This window comes from Elephas maximus, chromosome 4, assembly GCF_024166365.1.
Source record: "Elephas maximus indicus isolate mEleMax1 chromosome 4, mEleMax1 primary haplotype, whole genome shotgun sequence".
NCBI lineage: Eukaryota > Metazoa > Chordata > Mammalia > Proboscidea > Elephantidae > Elephas > Elephas maximus.
Window position 1 is genome coordinate 64,298,737 of NC_064822.1, and position 19,448 is coordinate 64,318,184.

At 37.1% G+C, this 19,448-nt stretch overlaps 1 protein-coding gene across 2 annotated transcripts in view; it reads right to left on the reverse strand.

Annotated features, from left to right (window-relative positions):
* LOC126075121 (scavenger receptor cysteine-rich type 1 protein M160-like) overlaps positions 1–19,448 on the reverse strand; it is a 66,897-nt gene that overhangs the window by 31,195 nt on the left and 16,254 nt on the right. For both annotated transcript variants that reach the window (XM_049882341.1, XM_049882340.1), the window contains exons 3-7: positions 16,709–17,029; positions 8,403–8,723; positions 6,117–6,437; positions 3,506–3,826; positions 788–1,108 (exon numbers count right to left, since the gene is read on the reverse strand). In XM_049882341.1, the coding sequence (XP_049738298.1) occupies positions 788–1,108; positions 3,506–3,826; positions 6,117–6,437; positions 8,403–8,723; positions 16,709–17,029 (1,605 nt within the window). The remainder of the gene's footprint in view (positions 1–787; positions 1,109–3,505; positions 3,827–6,116; positions 6,438–8,402; positions 8,724–16,708; positions 17,030–19,448) is intronic.

Consider the following 19,448-nt stretch of genomic DNA (forward strand, 5'->3'; position numbering starts at 1 on the left):
ATTGAATTAATACTTAAATAATTAAGAAATGTCATAGAAGTATAGTTACCTGAATTTTGAATAATATCAAACAAATATGATGACTTTCCTCCTATCTCTGTAAACACACTCATGTTTTTTAGTTCCTACTGGACTCAGTTAGGACCCCTGAATAGGATGGAAAACACACTGGACTTATGGGACAGTGGGAAAATAATCCTGGAACTTATGCAGGTGCCCAGATAACCAAGTAATATCTCTTTTAGCCCTAGAATATCACTGAAAATATTTCCCCTCTTTAATTCAAATGTGTTTCTTCAATTCCCTCTTTCCTTCTTTTACTGCTGTTGGGCAACTTCCGGTTAGACAATCTTCAAAAACTATAAAGCTATAGATACCAGATGTTTTAAGCTCAAGGCTGAGAATATAAAAGGGACTGGTGGTGCAGTGATTAAGAGCTATGTCTGCTAACCAAAAGGTCAGCGGTTCGAATCCACCAGGTGCTCCTTGGAAGCCCTATGGGGCAGCTCTACTCTGTCCTATAGGGTTGCTATGAATCAGAATCAACTCAAAGGCAACGGGTTTTTATAAGCAGTAAGTGCGGCAAAAATAGAATACAATAACTTCTCTCTTCAGACAAGAGGCTTTTGCTAGAGCTTTCTCAGTTAACTGTCATAATTTCTAACTATATGTCCCCTGCTATAAAATCCATGGATTTTTCTTCCCTTTTTCTCTTCTACCTCCACTGCAGGAAGTTCTATTCCTATCATGGTTACTATTTCTTTTGTCAGGACAGAATAAACAGTACCTGAACAGGTCACAATTACATCTTCTCTGTGAATACAGTTATGCTTTCCCCATCCAAGGTGTTTACAGTGCCAGAGGGCTGACTCATTTCCAATACAAGAAACATCATCCAGCCAAATAGGTCCAGATGCTTCCTTCAAACGGGTCTTGTGAAATAAATGGACAGGATTCCCACATCCCAATTGTTTACACACAACCGCTGCATTCTTTGTGCTCCATTTGTCCCGACACACAGTCCCCCACTTTCCTTGGTTTTTCACTTCCAATCTCCCATAACAATGACCATCTCCATCCGTGAGTCTTATGTCCAGATCTGACCCATCTGCAAACAAGACAAAACCATGCGTATGAAATAAAGATTTAATTGTGAGGGTCTTTTTAGGAAACTAAAGGTGATGTTTCCTTCAGCTTCTAAATTCACCCACTCTTAGACTTCAGCCTAAAAAAAAAAAAAAATTTTTTTTTTTTTCCTAAGAGATGATTTACTGGGCATATTTCTTGATGAAAAGTTTGCTTTTCATTCTTGTGATAATTTCTTATTCAACTTTTGGAGAAAGAGTGTCCCTGTATCATGAAACAAAAGGAAATTTACTGGAGTAAAGTCTGAGGCTATTATAAAGCCTCCCAGAATGACTGGTTTGGTCAATACGAGCAATGTGGAATCATGGGCAGGGAATTTTCAAGGTGTGGATGGATTCAGAAGATAAAAGCTCCGGCAGAGCTCTGTAGTGGAGTCCAGCGTTGGCACTAAAGCTCATCTGCTGACAGTTTTCATTTTAGTTTGTCTACCAATGTCTTATACGGTAAAGGGAGGTGCAAGTAAATGAAAAAGTCCTTTCACGAACTAAATTTATTTTTTTGTCTTGATCTTTTCAATGTTCCAAGAGGGTCTTTGAACCTGAGAAATATTTTCTAACCAGCTGGTAATATTAGGAATAATATTTTATTATGGACCACTTTAAAAACTTAAAAAATTTTTCAGTTGCTTTACTGGGTATACCATTAAGACAAAAGTTTTATGTATATACAATAATGTTGCGTTTTCTTCAACATAGTGTATATATGTATTTTTTCATCTTTTCCCTAAAACAGTGTTTAATGGCTTCATAGTAGCTCATCATATGGGTGTTCTGAAAGTTGTTTAATCAGTACCCAATTTTGGTTATTTATATTATTGATAATTTTCTATTTTCATAAATTATGTTGCCATGAACATTCTTGCACATAATGTTTTGAGTGTGTCTTCAATTATTTCCAAGAGAAATATAATGGAAACCAATGTGCTCAATGATATAATTTTTCCCCAAATCAAATCAATTCATATATTTAATACTGCCTTAAAAACAATTCCAATTTTAACCTTTATTTAGAAGAACAAAAATGAAAGAATAGCTATTGCATTTCATAAAAAATAATTAGGGGATATATACCTCAGTACATATTTTTAAAAATACACTTTAGTTTTTAGAGCAGTGTTAGGTTTATGGAAAAATTGCATAGAAAGTAAAGAGAGTTCCCATATACCCCCTTCCACCCTCTCAGTTTTCCCATTCTTAACTTCTGGCATTAGTACGTATGTTTTTTACAATTGATGAACCAATACTGATACATTATTTTAAACTAAAGTCCATATTTTACATTAGGGTTCATTCTTTGTAGAATTCTGTGGATTTTGACAAATGCATAACGTTGTGTTACATCATTACAGCATCATACAGGATAGTTTCACTGCTCTAAAAATGCCCTGTGCTCCATCCATTCACCCCTCACCTCTCTTTCCCTAACTTCTGGCAACCACAAATCTTCTTAGAGTTCCCATAGTTTGGTTTTTCCAGGATGTCATGTATTTGGAACCACACACTATAGGCTGGCTCATTTAAGCTTCGTTCATGTCTTGTCATAGCTTTATAGCTCATTTCTTTTTATCACTGAATAATATTCCATTGTGTAGGTGTACCACAGTTTGTTTATCTATTCACCTATTGAAGGACATCTAAGTTGCATCTAGCTTTGGGTGATTATAAAAAAAGCTGTAATAAACATTCATGTGCAAGTTTTTATGTGGACAAAGAGATTGTGGAGAACTAGTATCATTTCTTCCTTAAATGTTTAGCAGAATTCACCAGCGAAACCATCTGGGCCTGGTGCTTTCTGTTTTGAAAGGTTGTTAATTGTTTATTCAACTTTTAAAATAGTTACATGCTATTCAGATTATCTATTTCTCACTGTGTGAGTTTTGGTAGATTGTGTCTTTCAAGCAATTGGTCCATTTCATCTAAGTTATCAAATTTATGGACATAGAGCTGTTTATAATCTTCCTTTATGATCCCTTTTAATGTTCATGGGATCAGTAGTGATGATTCCTCTTCATTTCTGATATTAACAATTTTGTCCTCTCTTTTTTTCTTGGTTTGCCTGGCTAAAAGTTTATTAATTTTACTGATCTTTAAAAAAAAATCTAGCTTATGGTTTCATTGATTTTATCTATTTATTTTCTGTTCTCAGTCATTGATTTCTGCTTAATTTTTATTATTTATTTTCTTTTGCTCACTTTGGATTTAATTTTCTTTTTTGAATTTCGTAAGATGGAAACATAGATTATTGATTTTAGATCTTTCATCTTTTTTAATTTATGCATTTAACGCTATAAGTTTCTACCTCCCAGCAAATTATTCCTGAGAATTCAGATTCTTACACTTTTATGATCTTTGAACCTTACCAGAGCAGGTCACTTCAGTGTCTGATCTTTGGGCACAATCTTTCTTAGCTTTTTCATCATATGTGCAGTCCCAGAGAGCAGATTCATTTCCAGTACAAGATACATGGTTTATCCAAATTTCTCTAGAGTCATTACTAGGTTTAGCATGGTTACTGATATGGGCAGCAAATGGACATCCTAGTTGTTTACAAACCACAGTAGCTTCTTCATTATTCCATCCATTGCTACATATTGTCCACCACTGTCCATGCGTTCTCACTTCTACTCTCCCTGAACAATTGCTGCTTCCATCTACTAGCCTCAGGTCCAAATCTGCTCCATCTAGAACAAAGTCACAGAGAAACATCTGGGTTGGGTTTAGAACAGGGTCATCCACTTTCTGCCACCCCTCATAATCTTATGAAGGTTAGATGTATCCTTTATGTACCAAGAAAAGTAAGTAACAAGAATGCAGTTTGTTTTGGAATTTCAACAAAAATAACCCAATATTGAAGTGTATGCCAATTTTTTTGGGAAATAATCTTCTCTTCAATATGGAAATTGAAATGATAAACCTTTAGTGTATAAAATATATCTGTTGTAGGAAATGGAATTTGTTCACTTAAGTTATAAATGAGCTACAATTTTTTGATCCATCCAAAATATACTGTGACCTCTTCATCTTACTGTGGCTGCTTTTTCATGCATGCAAGTAAATAGACTAAGTCTAAGGAAGTGAAAATGTGGAAAATTCTTTCTTGAAAAAATTGAGGAAAGAAGATACAATTTCCATATTTCTTGTCTTCCCATGATTCCAGCTTTTTATACATTAATTAGGAAAATATTTTGACTACCTGGTGCAAAATTTGATGCACTTTGAATAGGTTAGTTTCAGGAAATTTAGAGGTTTATGTTCTTATAAAAAAATGTGAGTCACAATGATGATAATAAACATACTTGTACTATTGAGCACTACCTGATTGCTAGGCACATTTCAGCTAGTTTCCCAGGGCTATTTTATCTAATTCTGCTATCCTGTTCACAATGGGAGAAACCTGAAGCTTAGACAGATTCATTTGTACAAGTATCCATAATTATCAAGTGACAGATTCTAAACTCTAAACTGTGTCTCTTAGATAACAAAATCCCTATGACTATAGGGTAGAGGAGAAGACCAGTGTATCTAACTATCCATCTTCCTATGCATTGACCATACACATCTGTCCTCACTATTGGGACTGTTCTCCAACTTTATTTTTGCCCATCTTCCTTCAGGGCCCTCCCTTGCTCTTTCAGAGACAGATCATTCTAGGGATTCCAGAGTTTGGATATCAACTGTTCTTACAGTTAGGGATATTGTATCAAGTCAGAAGTACACTGTTATGAACTCACTTTATTGTAAGTATATTTATGCTAAATCAAACTAATTAAAATTTTCTCTTTCCTTCTTCTGCTTTCCTCTTATCTCTCTCATCTCATATATTACTCTTCTCTCCCCCACTCCTTTTCTTCTCTTTCTGTTTAAGGGAGGAAAATCCTCCTCAGAAATGATGGACTGATTAAGTATACTGTGGGAAACTCCCTGTTGCACAGTGGAAGTGGTTGGTCCCTAGATAAAACATTCAAGTGAACTCATATAAAAAGGAAGAAAAGGATGAAATGATATGAATTTCTTGAATGTATTCCCTTTCCCAAATATCCTGTGAGGAAGATTCTGGGTGTGTGGCTAGTGGAGAGCTATTATAACCAATAATTGTCTGTTATGTTTTTCTATGTGCACATCCTCCTGTTGTAAGCTCTAGACTTAAGTGAAACTGTTTAAAAGCTACAGCCAGATCTCAAACTACACAGGAAATAAGGCAAAGGCATCCTGTGTATGGGGTCAGTGGCGTAGGGTCAGTAATAGCATCCTCCATCATGACAAAGGTGACTCAGGAAAATAGTTGAGTCTACATATAGAGATTCTTTCATAAGAATCCTAGAAGATGTCGGTTTAATTTTATCAAGAAAGTGGACAAGTTCTCTTACAGCTTTCAATAAAGAATACTGATCAGATAAATACTGTGGGAATATTTTAAACTCCAATCGTACAAATTATAAATAAACAACAGAGGGAATAAGTGCTTGTAGTTGAACATCCAAATCTGGAAAAGAAATGATTGCAGTACAAGGTATAAAGTAATTAGCAAAGTCATAAATTTTTAGATACTCAACAAAAATAGTTTATTGTAGTGAAAAAAGGTGCTAACATAAACTTAATTATTACATTATATAGAGATATTTTGAAGTTTCTATGAATATACTAGGAAATTAGAGTATACTTTTTAAAAATGATACTGGGTTTTAATATGACCCATACACTTGTGTAGACTAACAGCTATTTTGACTGGATTGGATGTTTTGTTGAACCAAACAGAATTTAGTAAAATGGCATCAGAGGCTATAAATCTCACTCCCAAGAAGGGAGGTTAACAATGAAATGTGCCCCAAAGACATGCAAACATATTCTCTGAGGAAAAATTGAATGTGCCAATTCCTCCAAATCACATTGGTTTTAACTTCTTCAGGGTTTGGTCCTATCTCCTCAAGAGAGGTATTACATCTGATGTAGTCATATGGATATAGGTCTTACCTGAGCAGATCACAGACACATCTTTATGGTGAAGACAATTCTGATTTTCCCGTCCAGAGAGTCTACAGTCCCAAAGAAAGGATTCATTACCGAAGCAAGAGACATCATCATACCATATAGGACCAGACCCTGATCCTACATGAGGCAAGCCAGGGAAACGAAGTGCTGTTCCACATCCTAACTGCTTGCAGACTACATCAGCAGCAGCATGGTTCCAGTTACGGTTGCATATGGTACCCCAGATTCCTTGAACTTTCAACTCTACTCTCCCCACACAGTTGTTACTTGCTCCCACAAGCCTCATATCTAGATCAGCCCCATCTGAAACAGAGATGCAAACAAAAAGCTCAGGTGATGTTTTGGTCAGACACTTCAAATTCCAGATCTTTGTATACCCACTTATATAAAATCTGTCTAAATCCAGTACACAGAGTTCAGAACCTATCAAATGGGAAAGCTTGGTAAATTCACAGACTTGGGGAAGTTATCCCAAAGGTTATACTCCTAGAAGTAAGGAGTAAGAATAGACTGACCTTTGTGGGAATGGAAGTATATATTCAAATTATCTCTAACTGTGATTGAATAAACATTGTCTAAAATTGCCTCCTGTACAAAACATAAGATGAAACTCCAATTACCTTTATACTTTTTCATAAACCATGTATGTCATCTACCATAAATAATAAAGGTATGAGGAGATAACATGAAAAAAAAAAAAAAAAAAGAAGAAAATCAAAAGACCTACTGGAGGTACCAGAAACAGATTTAAAAAAAATGTCCAACAAAATAAAGGACAAAACTGTTAAGTTTGGCAGAGAAATAAAAACTGTAAAAAGGAAGCAAATGGAGATTCTAGAACTGAAAAATGTAATCACTAAATTAAAAACACAACAAATGGGTGAACAGTAAATTCATCTCAGAAAAAAAAACTATTAGTGCCTACACACAGAATGAAGTACAGAGTCAAATGTATAGAAAATATAGGAAAAGGGTTTAACAAGCATAGGGCATAGAGCAAGAAAACCTAATATATGAGTAATCGTAGTCCCAGAAGGGGAGAAGACAGAGAATGTAGTAGAAGAAATATTTGAACATCTAATGGTTAAGAATTTTCCAAAAATGAAAAATTTACAAATACAAACTCAAGAGGCACCATGAACTGTAAGCAAGAAAACTACAAAGGAAGGAAGGAAGGAAGGAAGGAAGGAAGGAAGGAAGGAAGGAAGGAAGGAAGGAAGGAAGGAAGGAAGGAAGGAAGGAAGGAAGGAAGGAAGGAAGGAGGGAGGGAGGGAGGGAAGGAGGGAAGGAGGGAAGGAAGGAAGGAAGGAAGGAAGGAAGGAAGGAAGGAAGGAAGGAAGGAAGGAAGGAAGGAAGGAAGGAAGGAAGGAAGGAAGGAAGGAAGGAAGGAAGGAAGGAAGGAAGGAAGGAAGGAAGAAAGAAAAAACCTAGGCACCCACCCACCCACTGCTGTTGAGTCAATTCCGACTACCCCACAGGGTTTCCAAGGCTGTAAGTCTCTGTGGAAGCAGACTGCCACAGCTTTCTTCGTGGAGCCACTGGTGGTTTAGAACCACTGACCTTTCAGTTAGCAGTTGACCACTTTAACCACTGCACCACCAGGGCTCCTTTACCTAGGCACGTAATGGTAAAAAAACTAACAACATAGAAAAAGGAAACTTTAAAGTAACCAGAGACATAAAAAGACAGATTGCCTTCAAAGAAAATACAATAAGAAGGACAGTTCACTTTTTGAAAGAAAAGGTGGCATTCATAAAAATTGGAACACCTTCAAGATTTTGAAAGGCAATAAATACCAACCTGGAAAATACCCAGCCAAAATCTTCAAAAATAAGGACTAAATAAAGACTGAGAGAATTTGTCACCAGAAAATCTGCATTAAGGAAGATAATGAAGGCTGTTCTTCACGCAGAATGAAAATAATTTCAGATAGAAGATCAACAATGCAAGAACGATTCAATATTAATGAAAAGGGCAAATTCTAAATGACTAATAAAATAATGTTGTCTGAGATATTGCATATATTCTCTGTATTATATATGACATTATTATATGTAATTACTATTATGTACATTATTTAGCTTTAGAACCTGACTTTTCCAAAGACAGAGTTCCTTTGATTGAAAATCAATATTTGTACAAAATTCCAGAATACCTATAGAATTCTGAGATAATCCTTAAGAGTGGTTTTCTTTTTTAAAGAACAAGTAATTCTGAGATATTTGAACAGTTTTCCCTTTTTTGGTTTCAAGGGGATGGTAGTCTTACCGGAACAGATGACTCCAGCAGCCAAACTATTATAACAACTATTTTCTCCCCATGCATGGGGTTTGCACTTCCAGAGTGCTGACTCATTTCCAAAGCAGGACATATCATAAATCCAGATTTTCTTAGATGAAACACTAGCATTAGGATAAAAATTTGTGTGAATCACAGAGGGGCAACCCAGCTGATTGCAAACAACAGCAGCATCATTAGTATCCCATTTATGATGACACACAGTGCCCCACTGATCGTAGACTTTGATATTCACCACTCCTTCACATTGGTTACTTCCATTCACCAGCTTTAACTCTACATCCTTTTCATCTGCAAAAGAGACATAGGTCTAGGTCATAAGTGAGACCAAGAAGACTCAGGCTTCCTGGATCTGAAAACATCTTTCATTTACTTATTTCTATAGAATGTTTCTTCTTAACTCAAGGATTTGTGGCTCTAATGCTATAATATTGTCCTCTCAATTCATTTACTAGAAATGACTGTTATTTCAGCTCTAGAACAAAGGAAATTCATAAAAATGATGTGTTTTATTCACTTAAGGTACATATCTTTTGGCTTAAACTTTTAAGATTTACTGCCCACTGGAGGAAAATAGGTCTTCCAGGAAATAGATTTGAGGAGAAATCTGGGGGAGAACTTTATATGCTGTATTTTGCAGGGTACTAAATTATATAAGTAATTGAGAAACCTTCCATGTTATGATCCTTAGCCAGTGGAGAAAAACAGGGTTGAAGTAAGCTTCTCATAAAGAACTATTTGAAATGGAAATCCATGGATTGAAAGGCTGACCATTTAGGTACATGTAACTAAAATATTTTAGAAACATACAATCCATAATCACAATGATAAGGTTGTAATCTCAAAAAGTAAAGGCCAAAATATGTTGTAAAAGGAAAAGAATGTTGCACACTGTCTGGCAATTTTTAAGCATTTGTTTAATTTTTGTTAAAAGATGAAGACCGCAACAAAAAGTGCACCACCAGCATGGTGTTGAGATAAAGGAAGGCCAGATAGCAAGAATTTGACAATGTGAAACTGGGTGAGTGTGAGCCCTAGTCAGTGCCAGCCAGTCCATCCCACCCTGGCAGGTATATTTATAAGTTGTGGATGTTTCTCATTGCCTAGATTTAGTGACATTGGCCATTCATTACTTCTAACTGACATCTCTTATTTCTCTTGCTCTTGGTTAACTCTCCCTAAGTATTTCTTAATAAACATAATACATTTGTATATAAATTTTTCTGTAAAGTGTGTATGTTCTGACCAGCCATCAAACACATTCTGGTCCATTTGGTAGTTATATTTCTTATTGTAAAATAGTGATTTGGAGGCTTGTTTATATGTCATTCTATTAAAAATTTTGTAACATCATAAGTCCTGCTGAATCAAATAAATTTCTGGTTGCCTTGACAAACTTGAGTTTCTGTAGCTGAAAAATCTATAAATAAAACTGAGTTCATGTAATGGGAACTTTAATATCCTAGAATATTCTGATTGCCAAGATATCCCCTTTGTGATTCTGACTACTATCTAGAAACTAAAACAGGAAGTGAAATCAGAGAATATGTTATATTAAACTATACAACACAGTCAATTGTTGTTGCTGTTAGCGGCCATCAAGTCGGCTCCTTAAATCATGGTGAGCCCACATACAATGGAACAAAACAAAGCTCAGTTCTGTGCCATCTGCATGATCAGTTGTGGATCAGACTGTTTGTGTCCCTAAGATTTTCACTGGCTGATTTTCTGAAGTAGAATGCCAGGGCTTTGTTCCTAGTTCATCTTAGTATGGAAGCTCTGCTGAAATATGTTCAGCATCATAGCAACATGCAAGCCTCCACTACCAGATGGGTGCTGGCTGTGTACTAGGTGCATTGGCTGGCAATTGAACCTGTGTCATCTGCATGGAAGGTGAGAACTCTACCATTGAAATACCACTGCCTCCAGAAAAAAAGTATACACACACACACAAAGAAATCAATGGAATCCATTTAGTATGAAATATGTATTCACTTTTGATGTTTTTTTAAGTGGTATATACGCATGTTCTTAGAGAGCGCTGGTGGCTCAATTGTTAAGTGCTTGGCCGCTAACTGAAAGGTCGGCAGTTTGCTCCATGAGAGAAAAGAACTAGCTAACAGGTCCTGTAAAGATTACAGCCTAGGAAACCCTATGGGCAGTTCTACTTTGTCCTACAGGTTACTGTGACTTGGAATTGACTCGGTGACACACAACAACAATATCATGCATGCTCTTTGCCCAGTATATCATTTGTTTACAGAACAAGCTAGTTTCTCATTAAACAGTTAGTACACACATTGTTTTATGACATTGGTTAACAACCCCACGACATGTCAACGTTCTCCCTTTTTGACCTTGGGCTCCTATTACCAGCTTTCCTGTCCCCTCTTGCCTTCTAGTCCTTGCTTCTGGGCTGGTGTGTCTGTTGTTTTGTTTTATGGGCCTGTCTAAACTTTTACTGAAGGGTGAACCTCAGGAGTGACTTCATTACTGAGCTAAAAGGGTGTTCAGGGGCCATACTCTCAGGGTTTCTCCAGCCTGAATCAGGCTACTAAGTCTGGTCTTTTTTTGTCAGTTAGAATTTTGTTCTACATTTTCCTCCGGCTCTGTCCAGGACCAACTGTTGTGATCCCTGTCAGAGCAGTCTAGTTGTACTGGACTCAGTCTGGTGGAGGTTGTGGTGGTTGTGGTCCATTAGTCCTTTGGACTAATCTTTCCATTGTTTCTTTAGTTTTCTTCGTTCTTCCTTGCTCCCGAAGGGGTGAGGCCAGTGGAGTATCTTAGATGGCCACTCACAGGCTTTTAAGACCTCAGACTGCACTCACCAAAGTAGAGTGTAGAACACTTTCTTTATAAACTATGTTATGCCAATTAAGCTAGATGTTCCCTGAGACCATGGTCCCCATAGCCCTCAGCCCAGCAATTCGGCCCCTCAAGGAGTTTGGATACATCTATGCAGCTTCCGTGACCTTGCCTCGTACAAGTCGTGCTGGCTTCCCCCGTACTGTGTACTGTCTTACTACTCATCAAAGTTACTACTTATCTATTGTTTATCTGGTGTTTTCCATCCCCACCGCCCCCCTCCCTTGTAACCATCAAAGATTGTTTCTTTTTGCATGTAAACCTTTTCATGAGTTTTTACAGTAGTGGTCTCATACAATATTTGACCTTTTGTGATTGACTTATTTGACTCAGCATAATGTCCTCCAGATACATCCATGTTATGAGATGCTTTGCAGATTCATCATTGTTCTTTACCATTGCATAATACTCCATTGTGTATATGTACCATAGTTTGTTTATCCATTCATCTGTTAGTGGGCATCTAGGTTGTTTCCACATTTTTGCTACTGTGAGCAATGCTGCAGTGAAGATGGGTGTGCATATGTCTATTCATGTGATGACTCTTATCTCTCTATGATATATTCCTAGGAGTAGGATTGCTGAATCATATGGTATTTCTACCTTTCTAAGGAAGAACCATACTGTTTTCCAAAATGATTGTATCATTTTGTATTCCCACCAGCAGTGCGTAAGAGTTCCAATCTCCCTGAAATCTCTCCAACATTTCTTATTTCCTGGTTTTTTGATTCGTACCAGTAATGCCAGGGTGAGATGGTATCTCATTGTGGTTTTGATTTGTATATCTCTAATGGCTAGAGATCATGAGCATTTCTTCATGTGTCTGTTGGTCACTTGAAAGTCTTCTTTGGTGAAGTGTCTGTTCATTTCCTTTGCCCATTTTTTTAATTGGATTATTTGTCTTTTTGTTGTAGAGGAGTTGGGTTTTCCTGTACATTTTAGAGATTAGAACTTTGTCTGATTTGTAATAGCCAAAAATGTTTTCCTATTCTGTAGGTTCTCTTTTTACTCTTTTGGTGTTAAGTCTTTTGATGAGCATAAGTGTTTAATTTTTAGAAGATCCCAGTTATCTAGCTTATCTTCTGGAGTTTGTGTGTTATTGGTTATGGTTTGTATCCTGTTAATTTTGTGTATCAGGGCCTCTAGCAATGATCCTATTTGGGTGGGTGTGAACTTTATAGTTTTGGCTTTATATTTAGGTCTTTGATCCATTTTGAATTAGTTTTTGTGTATGGTGTGGGGTATGAGTCCTGTTTCATTTTTTTGCAGATGGACATTCCGTTTTGCCAGCACCATCTGTTGATCATTTGTTTCTTGAGGATAAAATATATAAGGTTTATTTTTTTCTTATCCCTCACAAAATCTATCATTAGTACATAATACTTAGTACATAACATGAAAAGACCCTAGAAAGATAATGTCTTTGTCACCTATCACTTCTTTCTTTAGTAAGTACCCTTTTCCACTCAGAGTAGTGCCCTCTCTCCATAAGCTGTGTTTTGACACTATTTTGACACTGTTTATCAACTTCTAGACTACAGACCCCATCCTCACTCCTTCATTCCCCCATTAAACTCTGCAGTGCCAAAAGTAGACTTGCTCCCCCCTTTTTTTATACCTGTACACCACCCTGGCCTGTTCTCACCTAGCCAATATTTTGGCAAGAATTTGATATTTTGTTTCACAGTGATGACCTGAGGACATTTGTTGTCACTTAAAAGTATTGAAAATACAAAGCCAACCATTGCTAATTCTGCTACTGATATTGCTTCCTAGATCCTAGGTAACTGGAAGAATTGAATGAATGATGTTTGCAAATTTAAGTAATCTAGCCAAATTATTGAATCTACTCCACTTTCAGGAGCCCTGGTGGTACAATGGTTAAGAGCTTGGCTGCTAACCAAAAAGTTGGCAGTTCAAATCCACCAGCTGGTCCTTGGAAACCCTATGGGGCAGATCCTCTCTGTCTTATAGGATCACTATGCATTGGAATAGACTCGATGGCAATGGGTTTGGTTTTTTTTTGGCTATGGACAGAAATACCAAAATAAATGAATAATAAATATTCAAGCTTCTTTTACAAAACAGAATTTAAAAAATTTAATTATATGTAAAATTTGTTGTATGCTAAAATTATTAAACATAAGCAGAAATATATTTAGCAATGTTTATAAACAGACGCATCCATGTAAAATAAGTGTACCATTATCTCATATTGGAAATTGTAACCTGGCACTTTGATCTTTCCCATTTTGTCTTGAGGGGAAAAAAAAATTTTTAAATCCTTATAACAACTAAAAGACATTTTTAGGTTAAAATGATAGAATTAAAAAAATAACACTATGGTATTTCTACATCAAAATAAAATGTTCGTCATCAAAATTCCTTGGAATTTGCCTTTCATAGTAAATTTGCAAACCACAGAAATATATCCATCTCAATTCCTCTAAAATCTCCGAAGAGTTTATCAATTATTCCAAAGGCTACTATCAAGTATTATCAACAGTATCAAGTACTACTGATAATGCTGACAACTACCAGATTTATATCTCCAGTCCAAACCTTTCTTCTGAGATGTCCCAGTGGTAATATCCACCTATATACCTCCCAAGTACCTAAGAAATGGTCTGAAACTGACATAATCATCTTTCTTTTAATTGGTACCACCATCCATTCACCTGGTTGCACACATAAGAAACTTGGGGAGAATTCTTACTCCTCTTTCTCTCTCACCTGTATTTTTAAATCTCCTGGTACTATCAATCCTACTTTGTAAATATAACTCAACCTATCCACTTATCTCTCTTTTACTATCACAACCCAAGTACTAACCACCACTATCTCTTACCTGGACTCCTTTAAGAGCTTAACTTGCTTCTCTTCACCTAAGCGTAAAACCAAAAACCAGACCCATTACCACAAGTCAATTCTGACTCAAATTCACCCTGTAAGACCCGGAGGAATTGCCCCATAGGGTTTCCAAGGAGTAGCTGGTGGGTTCAAACTGCTAACCTTTTGGCTAGCAGTCAAATTCGTAACCACTGCACCACCAGAGCTCCATGTCTAAGTTTAGTTCCCTCTAATCTATTCTCCATTCAGTCAGTTAGCATACTATTTTAATAATTAAATATTATTATGATAATTCTCTGTATAAAAGCTTTCAAATAATACTCCTTGCATTTAGCATAAAGTCTAAAATTCTTGCCATGGCTCCCCAGTCTCTTGCTCTAGCTCTCAGCCATTTCATTTATCATTCACCTTGCTCATTAAGCTCTAGTCACAACAGTGTTCTTTCTATTCCTACTTCAGGAACATTGTGGTCATCCAACCGCCTGAAATGCTCTTCCCTGAAAATTTGTTTCTCAGTGATGTTTATTCTGAATGCCCACACTACATAAATTCTCCTGTTAAATAATCTTTTAGTAATCTGTATCTTTCTTTGCAAGCACTCATCAGAGTTTAGAAGTCTATGGATGTTCGTAGAAGAGTGAATGGGGAAATAAAAAGACCTCACAGTGGGTTCTAAGTACTTTTCTTGGTTTTGAGCCACTCAATGGCTTTCAATTCTTTCAGATTATTATCCACTGTTTTGGAAGAACTTTGTCAGCAAATGGGGGATAGAAATTAAAAAACCTAGTAGCTTCCTGTCATTCTAAGCTTAACAAGTGGAATAAAGAAAAATTGGATTCTAAGAATAAGAACTAAGATAGATGATGTCTTTCATGCCTCCCTTACCTCCCCGAACTTCTAACTAACAAATCGATCAGTTAAAACATAAACAAATATATATTGATCATCTGAAATTGCTGGAAACTGTACTAATTATTAGGCATAAAGCAGTGTAAAAACAAATGGTTTCTGTCCTTCCGGAATTTGTATATTGCTGTGAAGAAGAGAAATTAATCAAATAATTAAAATATGACAAACACAATAAAGGATTAGGATAGAGTGTTGTAATAGCATGTAATAGAGCATAATATTGTCTGGGGAAGGCTTCCCTGAGGAAGTTCTCTTTAAATGATACCTGAAGGATGATTAATAAAATTTATCTAAGAGAAATAAAGGAGGCAGAAGTTTTTTTTTTTTTTTCTAAGCAGAGGAACAGAATATCTCAATGTCTTGAGGTGGGAGAGAGAATATCATGCGCATGAAAGAAAAGAGCAGAGCTAAAAGAGAAAAGTGGAGAATAGTAGCAGCTTGTAGAGCATCTTAGAAATTTTGTGTTTTACTTTAAAGCCAACGGAATGTGCTTTAAAAAATTATCATTTCAGTTGCAATGGGGAGAATGGATTAGGGAGGAGCAATAATGGAGGCAGAGAGGCTATTTGTGAGGAAGTTGCTATACTGGTACAGGTGGTGGATGAGAGTGGCTGGATTCACACTGGTAGCAATGGAGATGAATAAGAGAAGCCACATTAATTAATACCAAAATGGTGAAATCATTTCATTCTGGCGATATAGTGAATGTAGGGTGCTAACAGGGAAAGGAAGAACTTAAAGAAGACCCCTACATTTCTGACTTGAGCCAACTGAGTGGGAGATGGGGCCATTTAGTGAGCTTAGGAAGATTGGAGGATGAGAAGAGGGAAGATAAAGTTTACTTTTGGACATGCTTAGGTTTGGATACATTGTGGACTTCTCATAAACCCATTGTTGCCAAGTCAGTTCTGACTCAGAGCGACTCTAAAGGAGAGTGGAACTGCCCCATAGAGTTTCCAAGGAATTCCTAGTGGATTCAAACTGCCAGCCTTTTGGTTAGCAGCCGTAGCTCTTAATCACTAAGGTTTCTGGACATCTCATAGGCAGTTGGATATATGTATGTAGAGCTCTTAAAGAGATACGTGGGCTGGAGTTTTAATTGAGATGGGTAGTCTGAAGCTATGAAAGTAGAGGTTATTACTGACAGATAGAGTGTACAGTGAGAAGAAGATCAGAGGTCATTATTGACAGATAGAGTGTACAGTGAGAAGAAGATCAGAGGTCATTATTGACAGATAGAGTGTATAGTGAGAAGAAGATCAGGGGCTTAGTTGTGGTAAAATCCATGTTTTGGTAATTGAAGAACAGGTAAAGTGGGAAAATAATACTGAGAATGAGTGACCATGGAGAAAGAAAGGAAAACTATGATACTGTGTCAAGAAGAAACTTGAAAAAGATTTTAAGAAGGAACAGGTCAATGTGTGGAATGCTGCTGAGCAATCAAAAAATATTAAAACTCTAAATGTACCTTGGATTTGTTAGGAGAGTAGTCCAGGATAAAACTAGAGTGGGATGATTTGAGGAGTAACAGAAGTTTCTTATAACCAGAGAAAATTCTCTCCAGGATATGATTGGCCTGTCTCTTTTTATACATATTCTAATTAAAAAAATTATTCCTTTCTTCCAATGATATCACAGCCTTGGGCTCTTACCAAAACAGGTCATCATGACATCCTCATTGTGTCTGCAGTCATTCTTTCCCCACAGACGGTGACGGCAATTCCAGAGAGCTGACTCATTGCCATGGCAGGAAATATCATCCAGCCAAATGGGTTTATAAGTAGCAGGGCTGTTAACAGCTCCAGGAAGAAAGAAAGCAGATGGACATCCAAGTTGCCTGCACACCACAGCAGCAGCTTTTGAGTCCCAACCATCATCACACACGGTCCCCCACAATCCGTGGAAGTTCACCTCCACTCTCCCTGAGCAGCGATTGCTTCCGTCCGCTAACCTCAATCTCAGATCAGCTTCATCTATAAGAAAGACAAATAGACATATCAGAGATGGTCCCAACTTTGAGTCTGAAGTGATACAAAAAGGATACTTAGGAGGTGGCCCTGTTATGAATGAAGTTAGCAAGAATTTTTAAAAAAGAAATCTCTTCAAAAACTTCAAGGGCAGAGGGATATTAAGGACTTTTTTCCTAAACAAATACACAGGCAAAGTATCCTAAACACTCTTTCATCCTTGAATGAAAAAGCAATCGTTAGCATGATACTCTTGATTATTTTGCTTTGAACAACATATCTTGTTGTTCTTCGTGACATATTTGTTCTTTCAGTGGATTCAGTACATGAGAAAAGACATTTAAATCAAAGATAATTGTGGAGGTGTGCATGTAATTTATAAAATGAATAACCAAACGATTACTTACATTCAGTCTAGATTACTTGAAATAGCCTTTGATTTAAAAATGAAAATTAAGCTATTCCAGTGTATCATGTGATAAGTAAAATGATCTCAAAAAGGTTGAGCCAAAGGAAAAACAGTTTAATGACTCTCATAGGTTTTTGAAGCATGGAAAACTATTAAGGTCCTATCATGCCCATGTCCATACCTATAACTGACAACTTACTGCTTATTCATGTTTTTCTTTCTCTCTCTCTTTTTTTTTTTTAAATCATGCTTTAGGTGAAAGTTTAGAGAGCAAATTGGTTTCTCGTTTAACAATTACTATACAAATTGTTTTGTGACATTGGTTGCCAATCCTCTGATGTGTCAACACTCTCTCCTTCTCCACCCTGGGTTCCCTGTTTTCAGTCATCCAGTTTTCCTGTTCCTTCCTGCCTTCTCGTCTTCACTTTTGAGCCAGTGTGCCCATTTAGTCTTTGTCATGGACTAAATTGTGTCCCCCCAAAATATGTGTCAACTTGACTAAGCCATGGTTCCTAGTATTGAGCAATTGTCCATCATTTTGTCATCTGATGTGATTTTCCTGTGTGCTGTATATCCTACCTCTATGATGTTAGTGAGGCAGGATTACAGGCAGTTATGTTAATGAGGCAAGACTCAGTCTGCAAGATTAGTTTGTGTCTCCAGTCAATCTCTTTTGAGATATAAAGGAGAGAAGCAAGCAGACAGACAGAGGGGCCTCATACCACCAAGAAACAGGGGCCAGGAGAATAGTGCATCATTTGGACCTGGGTCCCTGTTCTGAGAAGCTCCTCGACTGCGGGAAATTGATGGCAAGGACCTTCCTCTCAGAGCCGATAGAGAGAGAAAGCCTTTCCCTGGAGCTGACACCCTGAGTTCAGCTGGAACCCTGAAGTCAGACTTCTAGCCTCTTAGACTGTGAGATAATGAATTTCTGTTCGTTAAAGCCACCCACTTGTGGTATTTCTTTGATAGCAGCACTAGATAACTAAGATAGTCTTGTACATATGATTGAACTAAGAAGCACATTGCTCATGTGTGTTATGGTTTGCCCTATGTTGTTGTTGTTAGGTGCAGTTGAGTCGGTTCCGACTCATTGCGACCCTATGCACAACAGAACAAAACACTGTCTGGTCCTGCTTCATCTTCACAATTGTTGCAGCCATTGTGTCAATCCATCTCATCAATGGTCTTCCTCTTTTTTGTTGACTACTTTACCAAGCATGATGTCCTCCTAGAGGAATCGGCCCATCCTGATAACGTGTCCAAAGTATGTGAGACATAGTCTCACCAGCCTCGCTTCCAAGGAGCACTCTGGCTGTATTTCTTCCAAGACAGATTTATTTATTCTTCTGGCAGTTCATGGCATATTCAGTATTCTGCACCAACACCATAATTCTAAGGCATCAATTCTTCTTTGGTCTTCCTCATCTATTATCCAGTTTTCCCACCCATATGAGGTGATTGAAAATATCATGACTTGGCTCAGGCATGCCTTAGTTCTCGAAGTGAAGTTTTTGCTTCTGAACACTTTAAAGGTATCTTTCGTAGCAGATTTGTCCAATGCAATATATCATTTGATTTCCTGACTGCTGCTTCCATGGGCATTGGTTGTGGATCCAAGTAAAATGAAATGCTTGACAATGTCAATCTTTTCTCCATTTATCATGATGTTCCTTATTGGTCCAGTTGTGAGGATTTTTGTTTTCTTTATGTTGAGGTGTAATCCATACTGAAGACTGTAATCTTTGATCTTCATCAGTGAGTGCTTCAAGTCCTCTTCGTTTTCAGCAAGCAAGGTTGTATCATCTGCCTATCACAGGTTGTTAATGAGTCTTCCTCCAATCCTTATGTCCCATTCTTCTTCATATAGTCCAGTTTATTTGCTCAGCATACAGATCGAATAAGTATGGTGAAAGGACACAACCCTGAGCCACACCTTTCTTGATTTTATTCATGCAGTATCCCATTTCAGTCTTCCAGTTACTGCCTCTTGGTCTGTGAATAGGTTCCTCACAA